This window comes from Gracilinanus agilis, chromosome 1 (genome assembly GCF_016433145.1).
Source record: "Gracilinanus agilis isolate LMUSP501 chromosome 1, AgileGrace, whole genome shotgun sequence".
Lineage (NCBI taxonomy): Eukaryota > Metazoa > Chordata > Mammalia > Didelphimorphia > Didelphidae > Gracilinanus > Gracilinanus agilis.
This window is the reverse complement of record NC_058130.1, coordinates 184100796-184123651: the sequence shown is the minus strand read 5'-3', so window position 1 is coordinate 184123651 and position 22856 is coordinate 184100796. Positions and strand designations below refer to the sequence as shown.

The 22856-nt window shown below is 36.8% G+C and overlaps 1 protein-coding gene across 1 annotated transcript; it reads right to left on the bottom strand.

The window, feature by feature from the left end:
• Positions 1-2585: 2585 nt before the first annotated feature.
• LOC123231108 (ribosomal L1 domain-containing protein 1-like) lies at positions 2586-20753 on the bottom strand. Its single transcript, XM_044657338.1, has 9 exons — positions 20615-20753; positions 17892-18031; positions 16327-16465; positions 14450-14598; positions 14260-14361; positions 5827-5920; positions 5282-5386; positions 4333-4518; positions 2586-2990 (listed from the first exon to the last, which is right to left on the bottom strand). The coding sequence occupies exons 1-9, from the start codon at positions 20666-20668 to the stop codon at positions 2616-2618; spliced, it is 1344 nt and encodes a 447-aa protein (XP_044513273.1). The 5' UTR covers positions 20669-20753; the 3' UTR covers positions 2586-2615.
• Positions 20754-22856: the final 2103 nt, after the last annotated feature.

Here is a 22856-nt window from a genome sequence, read left to right as displayed (position 1 = left end):
ATTGGGCAATGTGATAGGTGTAAGGTGGTACATCGGAGTTGTTTTAATTTACATTCCCCTAATTGAGTAATTTAGGGCATATTTCATGTGACTAGTCTTAATTTTATCAGAAAACTGTCTGCTCCTGAGTAATATGGAAATATGTATTTCATGATAGTATAACTTATATCATGATTGTATAACTTATATCACACCATTTACTGTCAGGGATGGGGGAGTAGGAAGGAGAGAATCTTGATGTCATAAAACAATTTTCAAAAATGGTTTCCACATGTAATTGTAAAAAAAATGTTCATATCCTTGGCCTATTTATTATCTTTGAATTCTTTCAAATGACTTATTTGTTCCTGGGATTGGCAAACTAGAATATTTAATAACTTCTAATCCTGTATTTAGACCCAGTTCTCTGACCCACCCCCTCATATTTGAGAAATGAAGTTTTTATCAGAAAAAATTTTTCCAAGCTTTCTACCTTCCCTCTCATCTTGGTTGCATTAGTTTTATCTGTGCAAAACATCTTAAATTTAATAAAATCAAATTACTCATTTTACATCTTGTAATGCTATCTCATTTAATCATTGACTTCCCTTATCCATAAATCACAAGTAAACAATTCCCATGATCCCCTAATTTCTTATAGTATCACCATGTGTTTAAATAATGTGCCCATTTTGACCATATCTTGACGTACCAATGGATTGTTTTGAGGATTGTAACGATTAAAAATGATAAAGGCTGATATTATGAGGAAAACTAATATTTTATTTAGGCCCATGTTGATAGAATAAAATCGACCACACGCCAGGCTATTTCAAAAATCCTGGCTCCGCCATTACATTTCGTACCTTCCTTAATCCTTTCTACATTTCCCTGGGAGCGTGCTCAGGTAGCAAAGAGGAAGTCAAATGCGACTTTCCAATATTTAAAGCTGGGCTTTACCTTGAAGATGTCATTCAAAACAGGAAACTCACTGGACCATGGAAAATGTAGTTTCAAAGTCCCCCACATGCCCACAGGAAGTTTGTCAAATACTTTTAAATGGAACCCCCAAAATTCAAAATAACACAGGATTACCTCTTTATTATATACTTTGAGATCTGGTATGGGTAGGCCACCTTCACTTTTTTTCATTATTTTTTTGTTAGTTCAATTGGTATGGCACTGAATAATTTAGTAGATTGTCATTTTTATTATACTGGCTACAACTACCCAGGAGCAATTAACATTTTTCCAGTTGTTAAAATCTGACTTCATGTGAAAAGTATTTTGTAGTGTGTTCACACAGTTCCTAGGTTTGGGTTGGTAGGTAGGATCCCAGAAATTTTATATTGTCTAGTTAATTTTGAAATGGAATTTCTCCCTTACTAAAACTTCAGTGAGAGACAATACCCAAACACAAAGCACTTTTTCAAACATGTTTATTTATCAGTAGGAAAGCTTAATTCAAAAAAGCAAACTATAAAATACATTGCATTGACTAAAAGTATATTGCTGTATCCACAAGTCTTAATGGCATCTCAAAGAAATGACAGCAACTATCTAAACTTTTTAATGGTTTTTTTCATTATTTTGAACACTTCTTTATTTTGTTGCCTATACTTTAAACTATGCCTGAGAGATTATTCTTGTGTAGAGATTCTTTAAATGACCTATTTATTTCTGGGATTGGCAAACTAAAATAAAAGGCGGAGGAATGAAATAAATGCACATAAATGTTGTTTCCAGGTTTTGGTTTCAAACAACAAGGAAAGTAGGAGGTAATTAAGTGACTCAGTGGATAGAACATCAGGTCTGAAGACAGATCCTGGCTTCAAATATGGCCATAGGCACTTCCCAGCTGTGTGACCCTGGGCAAGTCACTTAATCCCAATTGCATAGCCCTACTAGATACAAAGTAAAGGTTTAAAAAGCAAACAGGGAAAACTGAGGATACAAAAAATGAATTTTTACTATATTTAAAAATAAGAAGGATTTTTAGTCACTAGATGTAGTCCATTCTGAATCTTCCAACAGCTTAACCACCCAACTTATGGGTTGAAGACTTGTTTGATTGTAAGGAAGGATTAAGGAACAGGAGAAAGAGGAAAAATCTTAAAAAGGAAAGGTCATTTTTTGCCTTCATTAACCTTGTATCAATTCACTGCTTGCCTTCATGAATAACTTGACCCATTTTAAGGTATTAGTAAAGGAAACAAATGCATTAAATCTGACAAGAAAACAGTTCAAGCTATGAGGCTTAAGTTAACATATACAGCAACACTAGTAAAGCAGAACTATTTTAAAAACAAGAGGAAGAGTGGCTCAGGAACAAATGCTACAGCAGAATAAGGGACCTGAAGCATCAGATTTGACCCTGAAAACACTAATTTTTTTTCATTGTGTGAAGTAAATAGAAAAGCAAGTAAAAATATATTTTATTTGAAATGCCATTCAAAAGATACCTAGTTTGTTTTGAGTGAAAATACATGTAAAACCCAGTAGAACTGCTTGTCAACTACAGGTGAGGGGAGGAAAGGGGAGGGAGGACAATGAGAATCACGTAACTTAGGAAAACTTATGTATAGATTTGTTACTGGAATAAAAGAAAGAAAAAATTAAAAAAAAAAAAAAGATACCTAGGTTGACTTGGGGGTGACTTTTGTTTTTTTCTGCTTTTGTCTTGGAGTTTGGGGAGCTTTGGTAGCTGACTTCTTAATTTTTCCTACTTTATTGTGAGTAGTAAATGACTTGGGTCGTGGCTTCTTGGGAGTCTTCTCCAGAGCTTTAACCTCTAGGGAAGAATTATTTTCTTTCTGTGTTTTCTTAGGGATGGGTCTTTGGCTTCTTACTTTGCCAGTGGCTGGAGTCTTCTTCAATTCTGTGGAACCTTTCTTAATCTGTTTTGGAGTATCCAAAGCCATGGAGGCTTTTCTCTTTTTACCAGGAGTTTTAGCTTGTGGCGTTTCAGGGCTGAGACTCTCTCCTGTAGACTCCTTAATTAGGATTATTTTCTGAAGATGATGAAGAGAAAGATCATCTAATTAAGCATTTGCAATAAAGTAGTTTCCATCCTTCCATGAGAGTAGAGATGTTGTGATTTCAAGTGCATGAAACTCAAATCAACTCAGTATATAGTCTTATTCCCCACTCTGTTTCCATGAATAAGTTCCAGAGATACCTCTCCTCTCCCTCCAAGTATGGATCGCCCCTTCTTTTACCACAGGAGGCAATGGACAGGGCCGTACTGAGCAAGTGGTTAGTCAGAATATTTAGACAGAAATTCTGCTTCTGCACTTGTCTGATCTGTAACAGCTTGATGTCTCATTTCCTCATCCTTAAAAATAAACCTCCATATACCAAAGGATATTATGAACAGGAATGAATTAGGATTATAAAGCATAGGAAAGCTTTCTGAAGAGCGAACCAATTAATAGTGAAGAACAAGGGCCTTTGTCTCTTTATTTCAGCCCATCTGATACCTAATGGGTGAGAATATGAAAGGGCTTCCTATTTAAAGTGTTATTTCAGGGAGCAGATAGATGGCTCCTTGGTTTGAGAGCCAGGCCAAATCTGGCCCCAGGCATTTCCTAGCTGTGTGACCCAGGGCAAATCACCTAAACTCCATGGCCTAGCCTTTACCACTCTTCTGCCTTGGAACCAAAACAGTATTGATTGTAAGATGGAAGGTAAAGGTTAAAAAAAAAAAGTTTTTTCTATAAGCAGGTTGAAGAGACATTATATGTCTAGCATAGAGCTGTAGCAGAGGGGGCCAAGGAGCCTATAGTTTGTATTACAATTTTTTGGTTAAACCCTTACCTATCTTAGCTAGGAAATATCTGGGGCCAGATTTGAACCTAGGGCCTTGCAACTCCAAGCCTGGCATGCTATCAACTATGTTTACCTAACTACCCCATGTGTAGTTTAATTTCATCTGTAATCTTGAAATCACTAGACCGTTTAAATTCTATGGCTTCAGAAATGCTCTGAAACAGACAGAAAATATGCAAGGGGTGATTCCACCTAGTCATTTTTGGAAATGATAATGATGTTTGAAGTTTTCATGATTTTTGATGTTAATAATCAGGACTTGTAACTATGGTTAGTATCCCACAGGAATGTAATATAAAAATATGAACTCACAGACACTTCTTTATCAAACATTCTTATGTACATTTTTTAAAAAACTAATGTTTCCCCTGTAAGTATTTCATGAAGTAAAACCCTAAGTATTGAAACCTAAAACAAAACAAGGCTATCTTTACAATCTCTGAGTCTCTTAGTAAAGTACTTTTTACTTAAAAATATTGCAGAGAATACATATGCTTACTTTAAAAAAAAAAGTAACAAAATTACCTCTGGGAGCTTTTGAGGAGATGTTGCTTGAATTGGAACTAGCTGTGGAATCTCATCCTCAGAATCAGGTTCTGTTTTGCTATCCTTTGTGGCCTCAAGCCCATGACCTTCCAAATTACCTTCACCATCAGGCCTCACTGCAGTTTGGGCAGGCTTTGAGGCCGCTTTTTTGCCTTGATTTTGATTCTACAAACATAAGCAAAATTTTAGTTTTGAGCATTTCCCATTTCAAAATTCATCTTATTCTAAAATATCAGTCTAGAAATCTTTAATCCAAACTTTTTCAGTTACTACTTGTAACATTATCCATAGATGACTATCTTTTATGAATTAATTATGTAGAGAATATTCCCAAATATAAGCCCATAATTTCAACTTCATCCTCTAACAGAAATAATAAATTTGCCTCTTTCATCATATTACTTTGCGGAAATACTAATGAGCTCATGGAATAAAAACTGCCATAATTCATACATCTATCACTTTCTCACATCCTTATTGAGGATGCAAATTACCAGTTACCTAGAAGATGAGAAAACCAACCCTGGGTGGGTCAGTGACCTATGTGGCCAGTGTGAGTCAGGGTTTATTCAGTAAGGTTTCTTTTGATGCCAGGAGAGATGCTCACTCCAGACTTCCTCACTAAGCAAAAAAAAGATAAAGGGGCTCTGATCACGCACAGAGTGGAAATCTATCATTTCTTCAATGTTTTATTCCTAGTTTAAAGTGCTCTCAACTTTAATCCCATTCTGCTTAGAAAAAAAAAGTATCTCACACAGATGTGGTAGCATGGATACAAAAATATCCATGTAACCATGTTAAAAACCTTAAAAGGAAAATCAACTATAATGTCAAAAACGTTTACTTGGTTACTTCCTCTACTATAGTTAAAGGCAGTTCAAAATTTAGTAGGTTTATATATATAGACTACCTCAATCTACTAACTTACCTTACTTTTCTGATGAGTCCCCAAATGGGAGACAAATGAAGAAAAGATTGGAAGGGAAAGAGATCTTTCTGTTTTCAGGTGTAGAATTTTTACACTCTCCCACTTCTGTAAATAAGAAAAATGCAAAAGAATATACTCAATAAGCAGTACCAGGAGAACATTATACACAGTAATGGCAATATTGTGAGATGACCAACTGTTAAAAGATTTAGCTTCCCAGCAATACAACAATTCAGGATATTTCTGAAGGATTTATGACAAAGAGTGCTATTCACCTCCAGAGAAAGAACTACTAGAATCCAAATACATATCAAAACATATTTTTCACTTTAATTTATTTGGGTTTTAGTTTCATATGAGTATTCTCTTAAAATAATGAACAATATACCATGTTTTGCATGGTAATACATGTATAACCCAGATCAAATTGGCTACCATCTATAGTAAAGGGAAGGGAAGGAAAGGAGTGAGACAATTTGGATCTTAATTGTTAAAATTTAAAATAAATGAAGGAAGGAATAAAAAGATATCCGTTGTTACAGTACCATTGGCAGCTTTTCTGAAAGCACTTTTATAGCAGCAACAGTATTTTCTACTAGATGATCTACAGGCATTCCAGTGTGACCCACACGTGTTGTACTGAAATTAAAGAAATATTTATTATGCGTAAAAATAATTATTTTCCTACTTTAAGGAACCATTAGAAAAAAAGAAAGGGAAAACATTAGGTGCTAAAGACACAAATTAAATATAATATGTGAATTACTTGGGACATGCAAAAATTCTGAAATGGTTTCATTAAGCAAAAAATACTCAGGCATAGCATATATACGTCTACTTGGCTGACTTATGATGTCTTACCTTGACCAGTGGAAACCATATTTATTTGGTTTTTCCACTCTTAGTTCTTTGTCTATTGAATGTTCAATTTTTGCCCAATATAGGTTTCCTTGCTCTAGAAGAATCAGCAAAAAAAAAAAAAAAAAAAAAAAAAAAAAAAAAAAAAAAATCCCACCATGTAAAGCAATCACAATAACAGGGCTGCTCAAGAAATAAATCCAAAATAAGAAAATGACCTAAAAGATGTATAAGAAAAGCCTTAAAGAAAAACAGAACTTGAGCACAAATTCAACTATCAACTGGAAATACTAGAAGAGTTTAAGAAAAAAAAATTTGCAGAATGTTATTGATAATCATGGGACCAAAATGCCCCTTCCCCCAGGCACCTGCCCAAGCCGGGGACAGAAACAGCCACAATAGCAATACCTAGCAGAAGAGGAGAATCTTGTCCCTCACAGCCTGTACTGCATCACTGGGGACCCCATCCCCAAGCTAACCCACTCAGGGCCACCCAATGAACTGGACCCAAGTACCCCAACTTGGCCAATAGAGGCAACAAAGATTACCTCACCCCAGACAACAACACTATAAGAGACTAAACCCATCTCTACTCTGGTGGAGACTCAGCAGCCATCTTTGTTTTCCCACCTTCCACTGCCACTTCTACTGCCACTGGCCACCCCCATCCCCCTCTTTTCCTCTAAATAAAGCTTTACTATATCACTTTACTCCAGTCTCAGTCTCAGGTCAGATTCCCTGTCAGACTGACAGTTATTATAAATGAAATGAGATATATCTAAAGGGAAAATTTAGAAACAAAACGAGAATTATAAAAGAAATGGAAAGGGAATTGACAACATGCTAACACCACATATTCATTCATTCGTTCTCTCTCAAATCATGTTATCTGTTGGTGATGGAATACTATTGTGCTCAAAGGAATAAAGAACTGGAGGAATTCCATGTGAACTGGAATGACCTCCAGGAATTGATGCAGAGTGAAAGGAGCAGAACCAGGAGAACCTTATACACAGACTGATACACTGTGGTACAATCAAACATAACGGACTTCTCTACTAGCAGCAACGAAAGGATCCAGAACAAGGCTGAGAGACTTATGAGAAAGAAAACTAGCCCCATTCAGAGGAAGAACTGTGGGAGGAGAAACACAGAGGAAAAATAACTGTTTGAACACAGGGGCTGATGGGGATATTATTGGGGATGTAGACACTAAATGATAACTCCAGCCCAACTATCAATAATATGGAATTAGGGCTTAATCAATGATACTTGTAAAACCCAATGGAATTGTGCATCGGGTTCGGGGGGTTTGAGGAGAGGGAAAGAACATGAAACATACAAATATGGGAAAATATTCAAAATAAAAATGAAAAAAATAAACTGACCAAAAAAAAAAGTGGGAAATAGCCATTAAGTGACTTGCCAGGAGCAAATTTGAACCCAGAACCTCCCACCTTCAGATCTAGTTCTCTATCCACTAACCCCAGCTAGCTAACTGCCCTAAGAAGTAATAATATTTCTTTTTTAAAAAACTAGCATTTATATAGTGCTTACTATGTGGTAATATGCTAAGCACTTTACAATCTCATTTGATCTTCTTGACAATGCTAGGAGGTAGATGCTAATATTATTGATATTTTATAGGTGAGGAAATTGAGCTAAACAGATTAAATGACTTGCCCAAGGGTCACACAGCTAATAAAGATCTTAGGCCAGACTTGAATTCATTCTTCCTTTAATGCAGGCTTAAACTAGCTCTTTCCATTATGCCATGTAGTTGCCTCTATCAAAGTAAAGTCAAAAGACTGAAAAAAACAGAAGGAAATAAGGTATCTCAAAGTAAAATAGATCATGGAGAAAAAAAACATAAGAATCACTGGACTACTTGAAAACTATGACCAAAAAAAAGCATCTCAAAAATCTATTTCAAAAAATCTAAAAAATAAAACAAAAACTGCTCAGATTTCATATAACCAGAAGGCAAAGTAGAAATCCATTAGTCACACCTCCTGAAAGAAATCCTAAATTGAAAAGTCTCAGCAACATGATAGCCTAAATCCAGATATTCCATGTCAAAGGAAAAAAAATGCTACAAATGAATTAGGTCCAGTCAGAATCACATGGTTTAAGCAGCTACCATTATAAAGGAGTTGAGAGCTTAGAATATTATTTTGCAGAAGGTGTAAGAGAGAGATTTTAGATATATATTTAGATTATAGATATATATTTAAAGTGTGGCCGCCAGGAATCAACAATTCAGATTGATTCCATAATTAAAATAGACCCAAGTCAGGATCGGGTTTAAGGTAGTTTATTTACAATTAGGAAGGTAAAAGGTAGGGAAATAGAGAGAGGGAGAGACTAGTCCAGACCTGCAGAGGCCTGGATGGAGAGAGAAGGTTAAAAGGCTAATTAAACTAAACTACAAGCCACAAGACCATAGCAATCAGAGAGGCTATAAGCATACTAAAAGCAGAGTTTGGAAAACGCCAAGGCAGGCCAAGGAAGTCAGCCTAACTTACCCACGTGACAATTCAGAGTGGAAGCAGTCTGAGGTCTCAGCCAATATCCTTCAGCACCAAGTTCAAAGAGGGAAACTCCCTTAGCAGGAAGTAACCAACATACTTAAAGTGATAGTGTCTCTTGTCACTTCCAGTGGGTCCACCTCTAATTCAAGGGGACAAATGGCAGCCTCTACACTGGTTTGGACTGCTCAAAGGGCAGTCCCTTGTTCTTGATTTGTTACTTATTGCCACATGTGGATAACTCATCTCCCCTTCCCACTAAGGGAGGTGGGGATGACGTCATCTTGGGTAAGTAGAGTTATGACTATGAATAGGCTAGAGCTAATTCCATTTACACAAAGGCAAAGGATGTAGGCTACCAGAGAGGAGTCACCCAACAAAACTGAATATAACACATGGGAAAAGTGGGCCTGCCTTTCATCAAAGAGGATTTCTAAGCACTTCTGATTTAAAGATTAAAAGCTGCATAGAAATGTCAAGTTCAAACATACAAGTGAAGAGAAATATAAAAAGTTAAACACGAATAGACAAGGATAAACTTCTTATGTACCAAAATGGCAAAATGATTCCCCTCTGAAATTCACAATTGCCAGGTGTTATAAAGTATGATTAGATAAGGCTTCAAAGTGGTTTTTGATATTAAAATATTAAAAGAATGTAAAAAGAAGAATGCACTGGGTAAATGAAAGGCAAGGGAAAGGAAGGTTTGAGAAATTATTTCCCCTTCCTGGAATGAGCAAGTAGAAGTCTATACAGAGGAGGAAGGAGCCAGAGGGAGTACTGAACATTTGAACCATGCTTTCATTTGAACTGGGCAAAAGCAGCTCTTATAGTATCACTTCTCTCCTACACCTTCCTTCAGAGCCTCCCAACACTGTGCTAGCTCTGGCAATGCATGGGTCAATCTCATATCTATGTGAACATCCCTGGAAAGTATACTGTCAAGGTAAGTGAACTTATCGACAGCATTCAAAATTTCTCATTTGCTTTAACTAATGGTTACATGTACATATGAATGATGCAGTGCTAGCTGGTGGAAAATTAATTTTGTATTAATTATCCCGCCAAAATTAGCACAAGCAACAGAGAATAAATTCATTATTCTATTGTATCTTAGTCTCAGAGGCTGCATTGAGGGCACAAATATCTATGAACAGTAAGTTGTGAACCAACTTTCCCTCTACTTCAGTCTTAGCTTGCAGCCTTTTCCAATTATATAATTTGCTATCACTGCCTAAAAGCTGACCTTGATGCTATTTTGGTCCTCCTGGTACCTGTCAATATTACCTCCTCTTGCTATATAACGCTAGCCAGTTTTTGTATGAACAGTGAATGCCTTGCCTTATAAATCTCTGCTGGTAAAGAATCAGCAGCTGGTACTTTGCCAAATGAGAGGAGCCTAATGGCATTCAAAACATCTTCAGTTCTAAGTTTGGCTATAAAGGTATTGACTTTGACCTGAAATATACATATGATCAATGGTCTCAGCGTTGATTGATCATGATCTGTTGAGAATACTATGAAAATGTTCAGCCTATCTCTCCAGGATCACGTTCTTATCACTGAACTTCATCAGCAGCACTGAGTAGCAGAGATGCACCATAGGTCTTTGGCCCATAAATAGCTTTCAGGGCACCACAGAAGAACTTCCAGTTTTACTACTAGTATAAAACTAAATTTTATCATCCTTCTTACTTAGCCAAGAATCCTGCACTGATCTAACCTTCTTTGGACATTTTGGAGACAGATGAAGTATCCCGCTGGTAAACCCAGTAGAGTTCTCATTTTTTATTTAGTAGCATCAGAATTTCCCCATCATTTTAATCAAGCCAATCTTGATGTTTGTGAGTATTCTGGCCCAAAAGGTTATCTGTGGTGCCATGCATCATATCTCTGAAAGCTGACCACTCCTTTTCTGCTCCAATGTTGCCAACTGTGTGTTGGCTCAGTTTTCTGTCCAAGTCAGCAACAAGCTATTTGTGCACAAAGAAGCACTCTAATCTGTACATTAAGTCTTCTGATAGTCCTCTAGCCTTGGGGTTGCCACTTTTGTTGAATGGGGATGTTTAACTTTCAAAGTTAAAAGTCTATGATCAAGGGGGCAGCTGGGTAGCTCAGTAGATTAAGAGCCAGGCATAGAGACAGGAGGTACTAGGTTCAAATCTGGCCTCAGACACTTCCCAGTTGTGTGACCCTGGGCAAGTCACTTGACCCCCATTGCCTATAAAAATAAAAAAAAAGAATTAAAAAAAAGTCTATGATCAGTCTGACCACACACTGCCTTCCTAAACCTCACATCCTTTCCATAGCTTTTCCTCACAATGACATAAGTCTATTAAATACCCATGTTTGCTGCAAAAGTGCGATCTATGAAGCTTTACTGAATTTAGGCAAATGGAAACCAGTTCTGGTGATGAGCTCATGAGACACACAAGTCTTCAGTAGTAAATGACTTGTTATTTCCAACTCCCTGCCACATCTGATCATCTGTGCCTTTGCATTCTCTAGCATTAAAGCCACCCAGGATTACAAGCTTGCCCTTTTTGACACCCTGTTGATGGTCTCCAGGAAATTTTTCTTTGACTTCATCATGGTGGGAGCATATGCACTGATGAAGATAGTATGGCACTTTCCTACAAGTGGCAATCTCATTGTCATGAGTCTGTCATTCACTCTGTTTGGGAGGCATTCAGATTTACTGGCTAGATTATTTGATATCAAACTTATGCAAGCCTCATGGCACTCATCATGGCAACCACAGTAGAAAACTGTATCCCCTTGTTATTTGGATGCCATATCTGCTAAGTTCTTTTGGTTTACTGGATTTCACTATGGTTTCACATGTACTCACATTCTATGCAAAGGAGAGTGAAATCCTCTACAAATTTCTGTACATTTTCTGGTGTTTTGATCATAAGGTAGGATCCTTACCTGCTGCTGTAAGCAAGCCAGGGTTAGATTGGGTGGTGATTTTTAAGGCACCCTTTCTAGCCCCTTCCTCACACCAGAAAATGAGTAGTGTAGTCCTTAAAAAAGGCTGCTCGGACATCTATCTAGGGGGCTGCTGAATCCCACTGGCCCTGCGGTCAAGTAAGAAGACAACTGTATCCACTGAACAACCTGTGTGTAGGATTTTGATTATAATTCCAAGCATATCCATATTTGCTGTGTCATATCTTTCCTGTCACCAAAGGACTTTAAGATAGGAGCAAAATAATAGTGAAATAGTAAAATATAAAATGCTATGGTTAATACCTTTTGATTCATATATAAAGTGGATTTAAGTGAGGTAGAGTTGTGCAAAGTTGTCAGCTTAACTCTCTCTTCCAAAGTCATCAAAATCTAGGGGCAAGACAAGAGTCAAGATGACTAGAGATGGTCTGGGATGCAATGTATGACCTTAGAGTCTTTAAAATCTAACCAAGTTTTCAGTGTTTCACAAGCGTCTGCTTCTGCTGCCTTCCTGGAACACTGAAACAAACTGTTTGCATTTACCCATTCCACCAAGGAAGTCTTCACATATTTGAGATATATGCCCTGCATAAACCAATGACTAATTTGAGGCCTGTGAGTTACCCTCAACCTGGTTTTGTTCCCTGCTATGATGATTTTACTGGAGTAAAATTTACTCCAGTAAATTTACTGGCAAATGAGCAAGCTACCACTTCTTGGAGAGTGAGAGCTGGGTAGCAGGGACACACCAAAAAAAGGAAAGCAGTCCTGGAAAGGGGGCTCAGCAAGCCTTCACACCAGAGACACCCATTTTTTCTGAACACTCCCCAACTCCAGACTGTAATTTATGAATGTGGAGCACTATAGTGCAGTAAATGATAAATGGATTGATTTCAGAGAATCCTTCAGACTTTGTATGAACTGATATAGAACAAAGTCAACAGAATGAGAACAATTTGGAGAGTGACAACAATACTAGAGGAATACTAGAGCTTTTAAAGACTTAGAAACTCTATGGTGAAGTATAATGACCAACCCTAATTCCAGAAGATTAATACTACCACCCTCCTGATAGATTATAGAATGAGACATGTATATATTTATTTCTTTTAGATATGGCCAATGTGGAAATTTGTTTTGCTTGTTTATAAATGTCTGCAACCATCCCACCCACCCAAAAAAAGAGAAAAACTATGGGTTATAGTCAAAGCTAAACTTGGAAAAAAAAGGTCTTTTTCAAGGTATCCTGAACAAATGTGAAGAGTGTGGTTTCATGTTGAAAACATTTTAAATATATAACAAAATCTCATGAACTCATGCAAAATGGGCTAAAACAAGTGATGACAGAAAAAGTAAACAGTATATAATAAACTTTTCAGGATGTAAAAAGTAGTTAATTTTAATGTGTAAGCCAATGAATTTAATTTTATTCTGTCCAAAGTTCTCATACCACTGTAGCCTAGCCTGCTACACTAAATCATTTAATCATCTAAAAAAGTCAACTCTTAATCAGTTGAGCTAACAGATGAAAACACTGGCACAGAGATAATTTAAATGAACTATATCTCCAAAACAGCATATTCTTAGGCTCTTAAATCATCTTTCTAGACCAAGAAGAAACCTCAGGGATTGCTTAATCCAATGCCAATCCATTTTACAGAGGAAAAAATTAATAGGCAGAACTGTTAGGTGATATTTCAGATAGTGATGGGCAAAGAAAGGACACCTCCACTCTAAGTCTAGTGCCCTTTCCATCATACCACATATATTAAAAGAAACAACAAAACCATACTATGAAGACTTGACTGGCTAACGTGTTTGTTTTTTCACTTCACTGGGAGCATTAAAAAGCATTAGCTAGAACTACTCTTTGCCTAAACTTACTACTTGTAACCTCTTTTTATTTGCAGAGGGAGAAAATGAATTATTTGACTTAAAAGGTAATGTCTACTAAAGAAATGCCACCAAGACACTTAAAAGTTATTTTTCTACATATTTTATCTCTGTGCCCCATGCTTTGTCCTCATTAAAAACTGGAAATGATTCAGACTCTGCATTACAAGTTCCTTACACACCATAGGCATTTGCTAAATGCTTCCTGAAATGAATTTTAGGCATAACAGGTTAACAAGTTTAACAGAATAAGACCTTCCTTGGATAAGAAGGAAAGCTGGGTAACTAAGAAATGATTGCATCATTAATAAAAAAAAAACACCATAGAAATATTAAGGTGTTCTTTTCAAAGTGACACAAATTAACATGTTCAATGAACACTTATGGTTACACCAAGCAAAAACCTCTAATAATGAGAGAAGGCAGAATGGTATAGAGGGAAGGAACCTGAATTTGAAATTAGAAAGACCTAAATTCAAGTAGCTACTCTGAAACTTACCAATTATATGACTTGGGTACTTTTTATATTTTAATGTCCTCATTTGCAAATTGAGAGGTTGGAATTAATGACCTAAGGTACATTTCTCACTCTTCACCTAGGATTTCTATGAACTACAGATACAGTTAAAGTAGGAAAACAACTCTAAGGAGTAGGTGCTGTTATTAATATGAAATTCAATCTAGAAAATATTCCAAATAATTTTCAAGATTGTTTTAAACTAAATGAACAAAGACACTGTTACTTACTTGCAACAACCATGATTAGTGACAGTCAATGTAGTTCCCTGGACTATCTTATTGATGTGTTCCAACAAATTTTGGGTCGTGAGGTCTACTGCTAGAGGTACTCTATAAACGAAACAAAGTAAAACCACCTTTGTTTTATTTAGGAAAGGCCAGAAAAGACTTAACAATTCACTAAGAAAAAGCAACTTACTTCTTTCTTCGATAGAAATGCTTTCCTATGTGTGAGGGCAAAAGTCGTCTAATTCTTTGATCAGCAAGAAAAAGGTCAAAACTACTCAAAAGGCGCCGCTTGGCTTCATAAGGTTTATATTCATGTTTTAGTCTTTTGTAAGGGATGACCTAGAAAGTAGAAAAATACACTTAGATTTAGTTGTAGGTTAATAAAGGTCTAAATAATTTGAAAAAGGATTTCAGCTGGGGTGGAGAGTAGGTAAAACTAAGATGGCAGAACAGAGTGTGATTCCCAAAGTGGCCCCTGGTGGGTGCTGCAGTGATCCAGGAAGGCAGTAATGGCCACAGGTGCATTTATCTTTCCTATTAATTGCTATTAAAATTAAAAAAAAAATTTAATTTCCAGTGGGCTAAGTAATATTTTTTCTGAAAAGGGGGCGGTAGGCCAAAAAAGTTTGGGAACCACTGTGGTAGAGTAAAGGAAAGGATTCACCAGAACTCCCTAAGTTCCCCATCAAATTTTAAAATCATGCCTCACAATGAGTTCTAGATTGGCAGAATCAACAAAAAGACAGGGTAATTGAATTTTCGAGCCCAAGGCAACTTAAATGTCCCCAAGAAAGGTTTATCTCACAGGTGTGAAAATTGAGCCCAGTCCAACTCAGGCCTTGCCCTAGTAGTACTAGCAGCTCACTGAGCTCTAAGCCCAGACAGTTGGGGAAGGGGTTGAGGGGACTGGGGTGGGCAAACAACTTGCCAGAAGCTGATTACAGGAGATCCTTTGCCAACACTGGGAGCAGGTCTCTGTTCCATTGCCCATTTTAATTATAGAATTGCAAATTAAGACAACTCTTGTGGTATTACCTCATGCCTATAGATTGGCCTATGTATACCCATTGACCTAGCAATATTACCACATCTGTATCCCAAAAAGATTTTTTAAAAAAGGAAATGTATCTATATGTAAAAAACTTTTATAGCAGTGGTGGCAAAGAACTGGAAATTGAGGGGATGTCCATCAATTGGGAAATGGCTCAACAAGCTGTGATATATAATTATGATGGAATATTATTGTGGTATAAGAAATGAAGAGTAGGATGCTTTCAGAAAAACCTGAGAATATTTACATGAACTAGTAAAAAGTGAAATGAGCAGAACCAAGAGTATAATGAATAAAGTAACAATATTGTAAAATGATCAACTGTGAATGACTTAGTTATTCTCAGCAATACAATGATCTAAGACAATCTGAAGGATCATTAATGGAAAAAGCCATCCACCTCAAGAGAAATAACTGATGGGAGTCTGAATGTACAGTGAAACCTACTTTTACATTTTTTTCTTTCTTTTTTTTTTTGGTCTGTTTTTTTTCTTCACATGACTTAATATGGAAATGTTTTGCATGACTATGCGCCTATAACTTTTATCAAATTGCTTGCTTTCTCACTCAATGAGAGTGTAGGAGAGGGAGAAAAGGAGAGAATTTGGAATTTAAAATTTTTTTTAATTAAATGTTTAAAATTATTTTTACAAGTAATTGGAAAAAAAGATAAACCACTTCAGTAAAACCTATTAAGATTTATAATGTGAAACTGCAATAAAAGTAGCACTTGAAATAAGTAAAAGTATAAAAATAAGTTACAGAATACACTAATTTTTCTAATTTGTGATCTTCCCCAAGAAATTTGCTGATTTACTATCCCTATTAATGAAAGCAAAATTATCTACATCTTATAAGTGCTCCAAAGAATATCCCTAATAAAGGATCAATAAATATAATTTCTTGTCATTTAAACTACATTAGAAAACTTTTACAGAGATATCAACAACTTTCCTCTCCCCACCACCAAAAAGACCCCACTTCTGAAGCCTTAAGAAGCATTAAATTTCCCTTACCTCAGTAATGCTTGTAATCCCCTTCTTTTTCAAAAGCTGCTTATAGAAATGTTCTGTCTGTTCTGAAGTTAAATTGGATTCATCCTTGGTAAATAAGCATATGTCTTTTGAATCGGGTCTGATACCGTGTGGCAAAGGTCTATAAAAAAAAAAAAAGAACTCTGATGAAAAAGGTCTAGCAACTAGTTGATTGCTGCCAGTTGATATGTCTTTGTGTCTGAAAAAGATGCAAAATGAAATTCAGAGTTACTTTTTATTCAAGAAAGATTTTCATCCCTAAGATACTTCACAAAGCACAAACCGATAACAATTTGGTATCCAAAAAAAGTATTTCTCATTGTATAGGATAACAAAATTAAAAAACAAACAAGTATCTGTTGGTCTTGGAATACTACTGTGCTCAAAAGAATAATAAACTGGAAGAATTCCATGTGAACTGGAATGACCTCCAGGAATTGATGCAGAGTGAAAGGAGCAGATCCAGAAGAACATTGTACACAGAGATGGATAAAATGTAATGGACTTCTGTACTAGCAGTAATGCAAAGATCCAGGACAATTCTGAGGGATTTGTGGAAAAGAACGCTATCCACATTCAGAGGAAGAACTACAGGAGTGGAAACACAGAAGAAGAAAAAAACAACTGCTTGAACACATAGGTTGATGTGGACATGATTTGGGATGCAGACTCTAAACGACCACCCTACAGCAACTATCAATAATATGGAAATAGGTCTTGTCCTTGACAGTAATTAATTCTGCCATAACATCATATATGTTCCTAGAAACTACTGTACTATGCAAAAATGCACAATAAAAACCACAGGACGTATAATGTGGTTAGGTATTCCCCCAAACTTCCTTAGTAACACATATGATATTGTATATAAGAAAATTAAATTTGAATTATACTCAAATTATTCCCTAATATACCAATCCAATTGGAATAAATTCATGTTTTCCAAATAAGCATTAACAGAATTGATTGTAATAGGGAAAAGTCAAAGGAGAGGTCGAACCTTTATTTCTGAAATGTCTAAAAGAGAATTCAGATAATCCAAAGGTAATTGGTGATAACTGGACTGATATGTAGGAGACTACATATGAGAATCATTTACAGAGAGATGATAGTTAAAGCCAAAGGAACTGCTGAGTTCTTCAAATGTGTGATACAACAAAGAGAAAAAAAGGACCCTTTCCCTCTCACTCTCTACTTCTATCACTAAGACACAAATAAAATCCTGGATTTTTAGAAGCAGAATGAAGTTTCTGTAACATTCAATAAAAAAGAAGACTGGTTAAAATAAAGCAAACTACCAAGCAAGAGAGTTACTTTGAATTAGTAGCTTAACTTCCTGAAGTTTTTTGGTCAGGCAAGAATGATGCAAGGGAACAAGCGAGATGACATAAACATAGTCCTCGGTTAACTATAAAGTAGTTAACAGTAGTATGTGTGTTAGCTATTATTATCACTAAAACTGTCAAGTAAAAGCAGATAATAAAAAGCACTTGCTAAAGTCACAAAGAAACAAAGCATCTAAAATTAATGGCAATATTAGAACTTACATTCTGATTTCTTTTCCCTTTGGGGGAATTTTCCATAATGTCACCATTAAAAATACATTCTCATTCTCATTCAAAAGCAATGTATTATCATTTTGTTTCTTCTTTGTATAACTCAACAAAGCTTCTGTAGCCTTTTTAATCTGCAAAGATACAAAAATGCTTAAATATGGTTGTTATATGATTCAAAATCAGATTACTTTTTCATTCTAACAGGTGCTTTTTCTTTCTGCTGGAAGATACTACCTTTTTAACATTTGTCCTATAATTTCAGAATCGACAAAATCCTTAAAGTCATTTAATTCAGTTCAACTAATATTAAGTACCTATTATGTACCCCAAAAGCACCTAAGCATTTGGTAAGTATTCCTTTAATTTCACAGACTACAATTCATCCATGCCCTCTCATTCTGAGCAAAAGAATTTTGTCCATGTTCTTCCATAGATCCTGCATATGGGGGGAAAAAACTTTGGCCTGTACTTGTCCCAAAAAACTGGGGGCTCTATACAAAAGCAACAGCATAAAAAAATGGTTGTTGAATGACTGAAATGACACATTATGGGAGTTTTTAAAGGTAGAGCACAACCACTGGTCCAACCATTCTGAAGGGAAATTTGGAAGTATGCCCAAGGGGCTATAAAATAATGTATACCCTTTGACCAACAATACAGCTACTAGGTCTGTATTCCAAAGAGATTAAAAAAAGGGGGGGGGGGGAAAGGACCTACTGGCACAAAAATATTTACAGCTGCTCATTTTGTGGTGGCAAAAATGAGAAATTAAAGGGATGTCCATCAATTGAGGAATGGCTGAACAAATTGTGGTACAATGATGATGATGGAATACTATGGTGCCATAAGAAAGGAACAGGATGATTTTTTAGAAAGAGCTGGAAAGACCTTCATGGACTGATGCAAATTAAAATAAGAAGAATCAGTGGGCAGCTAGGTGGCTCAGTGGATTGAGAGTTAGGCCTAGAAATTCGAGGTCCCAGGTTCAAATGTGCCCTCAGACACTTCCTAGTTGTGGGACCCTGGGCAAGTCACTTAACCCCCATTGCCTAGCCCTTACTGCTCTTCTGCCTTAGAACTAATTCACAGTATTGATTCTAAGGTGGAAGGTTAAGGGTTTTTAAAAAAATTAAAAAGAAAAAAGTAGAATCAGAAAAACATTGTTCTGAGTAACAGCAATATTGTGTAATGATCAACTGTAATAGACTTAGCTATTATCAGGATTACAATGATCCAGGACAATTATGATCCAATTAACTTATGACAAATAATGTTATCCACATCCAGAGAAAGAACTGTTCCGGAGTCAGAGTGCAGACAAAAGTATAATTTTTTTCAAATGTTTACTTGGGTTTATGTTTTGGGGTTTTGGTTTTATAAGACTACTTAATTACAAAAATGAACATGTGGAAATGTTTTCAATGATAACATATTTATATATATGATATATATATAACCCAGATCAAATCACCTGCCAGCAGCTGGAGGGGGAAGGGAAGGGAAGGAGGGAGATAAGTTTGATCATAACTTAGGAAAACTAATTTGTTATATGTAATTGGTAAAAAATATATTTTAAAAAAAGTACGATTTGAGAAAGAATAATTATGTTAGAGATGTGATACTAAGGCATGGAAGAGATGGAAGTGGGAGTGCACTTCAGGTCTTGGGAAATGCCAATGGAGAACTGAAGGACATCCTAAAGTTTGAAGTACTTGATCAATATTCTGATAGAAATATCTATTATGTATCTGGGATATCTAGGCCTGGAGCTCAAGGGAAAGATACTGAGATTGGATACATTTTATAATAATCTGTACTGTTGTTGTTCAATCATGTCTGACAATTCTTGACCCCATTTGGGGGGTCTTCCTTGGCAAAGACAATGGACTGAACTGCCATTTCCTTTTTTGAGCTCATTTTTCAGATGAGGAAATGGAGATAATATAGTTAAGTGACCTACCCTGGGGATCGCAAAGCTTCAAAGTTTTCTTCTGCCCCATCTGAATTCAAGATCTTTCTTACTCCAGGCCAAGTGCACTAGCCACTGAACCACTTAGCTGCCTCCCTGGATCATTTTACATAGAAATGGTAATTTAATTGGGAGTGGGGGTTGGGGTGATCAGTGAACGGATGACCAGGAAAAGAATTTTTTTTTTTAAATGAGAAGAGAGCTGGGTCAAGGTCAGAGTTTGGAGAGGGAAGACTATCCAGGAGGTTGTGGTCAGATGTCAAAAGTTCAGACGAGCCAAGTCCAATCACCCTCTGACCCCAAGTTCTATCCTAACCCAGCTACCTTCAGGGGATGCAGAAATAGCTTTACTAAAGCCAAGGACTACGTGCCTGGTTACAGCCCAAAGCACCGTGCGGTTCATTTTAGGCCGCAGTGGCAGAGATGGTGACACGGGAGACATTATCCCGAGCCCAAGAGGGGCCGCCCGCCCCGAGGTCCTGGTCCCCTTCCCTTTGAGCCCTGGCGTGTGGCGAACCTAGGAAAAGAGCATCTTCTCCAGAGACCCCTTCAAAAACTCTTGAGCCAGCCTCGTAACGCCATAGGGACTCCGTGGCTCCGGCCCTGGGCCGGAGCCGTCCCCGCTCGCAACTTATCCTGAGTTTTCTGCCTTACTCCGGCGGTTGCGGCCAGCCTCTACCCCCAGCTTCCTCACCCAACCGTTAGCCGGATGCACAGATATCTTTCGTCCCCAGCACAGTCCTACCTGCTCCTGCGACACGAGATTAGGCTCAGTCTTCTCTCCAGCCTGACCATCCATTTTACTCGGAAGCACGTGTCCTACAATTCTGCGGAGAGGAGGTGGAGGGAGGTAAAGGTCCCGCCAAGCGCAGGCGCAATTCCTAATTTCCTGTTTCCCAAGGAGGATACCGGAAATGAGGTTGAAGTCAACCCCTCCCCTCTCAATGTTTTCGTTGAGGCTGTGAGTCCGGAAGTTTCCGCGAGTATAGCGTACTCTTGTACGGGAGTTAACTGTTTTGGTTCTGCTCGTTTCATTTGGCCAGGAGGTTATGCAAGCGAACTTCTGATTTGGGGGATACGTTCCACACCGCAGCCCCGCCGGTTTTTCTTGTTTGAGCTTCTTGCTTACGCAGCGTTTCCCGTCCCTTTAAGTCCAGGAGAAGTCCTGAATTGTCTTCCTCCACCTCCCCGCCTGGACAAACTAGGAGCCTCTATTGATCTGAGGCTGTCACTCCGTGAATTCCTGGAATTGCCTCCGAATCATCGACGTTCCCAAATCAATGCAGTTAAAATTAGAAAAGAAACATTTTACTGGGCGAAAATAACTGCAGTAAATTTTTTACTAATTTAAGATTTCAAAGAAAAGATATTTTAAATATAACAAAAACCTATTATATAAAGAAGCAAAGCAAATGCATTAAGGGCAAAAGCCATTTGCCGATATAATAATGGCTAAAAAGATATGCATTTCTGTAAATATTTCATAGCACAATGATTAATTTTGTAAAGGTACCACAAATAAATAAGAAATACATATATTCATTTTTTATTCCCATTCAGGAATCACCAGAGAACCATCAAGTCTAACTTCTCCAAATTTCTGTTCAGGACTTTTAATTTCTAATTTTTCTTTTTTATTAAATTGTTCTAAGGAGGCACATTAGTTGTTTTTTTTTTAATCTTTTTCTCCCTGTAATTAACCTTTCCTTCAAATAGTTAAATGTTATAAAAATTAGTGCATATAAAATATGTGTACATATTGTTACTCTTATTCATTATGGATAGAACCTTTAGGAATAATGTTTTTCCATGCTTTTTTCTTAACCATTTTCTTAACCTCCTTTTACTGTTGCCTTGTCTGATTAATAATATAACTAGCATTTACATTAATAAAACTATAACTACTTTTACATAGTGTTTTAAGGTTCACAAACCACTTTATAGATATTTTATTCTCACAGTAATTCTGGGAAGTACGATTATTATTTCTATTTTTGCAAGTGAGGAAAATGAGGGAGATGGATGTTAAATGACTTGTCCAACAGGGAGGTAGGTAGCTCAGTGGATAAGGAAGTCCTCAGTTCAAATATGGCCTCAGCCATGTAGTTGTGTGATCCTGGACAAGTCATTTAACACCCATTGCCCAGCTTTTACTGCTCTCTTGCCTGGGAACTAATACTTAGCATCTAAGACAGAAGGTTAGGGTTAAAAAAAAATTTTTTTTTTAATAATTTGCCCAGGGTCACAAAGGTAAGTAAACGTCTGTGTTTGGATTTGAACTGGGGTCTTCCTAACTCAAGGTCTAACACTTTGCTTCCACATCTGAAATCAAATTGCTTCCTCTGCACTTGTAAAGGAAGTCAGCTTATTTCTAGCTGCATTCAACACATATTTGAAGATATTTTCTTCTCTGTAATAGTTACTGCCAAGTCTTAATGATCTTCAATGATCTTAAATGATCCTTAGTGCAGCACTTGAAATCTTTTTTCAGGCTACTCAGAGTATTTCTTTTCCTTGAAAGCTTTGGATTTTGACTATGTTATTTCTGGTGTTTTCATTTTGGGATTTCTTTCTGAAGGTCAATGATACATTCTTTCTATCTTCTTTTTGCTCTCTAGTTCTACTAGATCCGGGACATTTTTCTTTTCTGCTTCCTTGAAATAGGGTATCCAGTTTTTTGGCTTGGTCATGTTTTTCATCAATTTCTTTTTTAAATAAAACTTTTACTTTTATTTATTTTAATTTTTAGAAAAATTTTCCATGGTTACATGATTCATGTTCTTATTCTCCCCTCAACCCCCCCCCCCCCCTCCACCCCTGTAGCCTATGCACATTTCCACTGGGTTTTACATGTGTCATCAATCAAGACCTATTTCCATATTGTTGATAGTTGCACTGGGGTGGTCATTTAGAGTCTACATCCCCAATCATATCCGCATCAACTCATGTGTTCAAGCAGTTGTTTTTCTTCTGTGTTTCTACCGCCA

Excerpts from the sequence above, each read along its gene's own strand:
- LOC123231108 (XM_044657338.1), bottom strand. The coding sequence starts at position 20,668 with ATGGATGGTCAGGCTGGAGAGAAGACTGAGCCTAATCTCGTGTCGCAG. Across the intron at positions 5,921-14,259 it reads ACTAATCATGGTTGTTGCAA|TACAACACGTGTGGGTCACA; the intron begins GTAAGTAACAGT and ends CTTTAATTTCAG. Across the intron at positions 4,519-5,281 it reads GGACTCATCAGAAAAGTAAG|AATCAAAATCAAGGCAAAAA; the intron begins GTAAGTTAGTAG and ends TTATGTTTGTAG.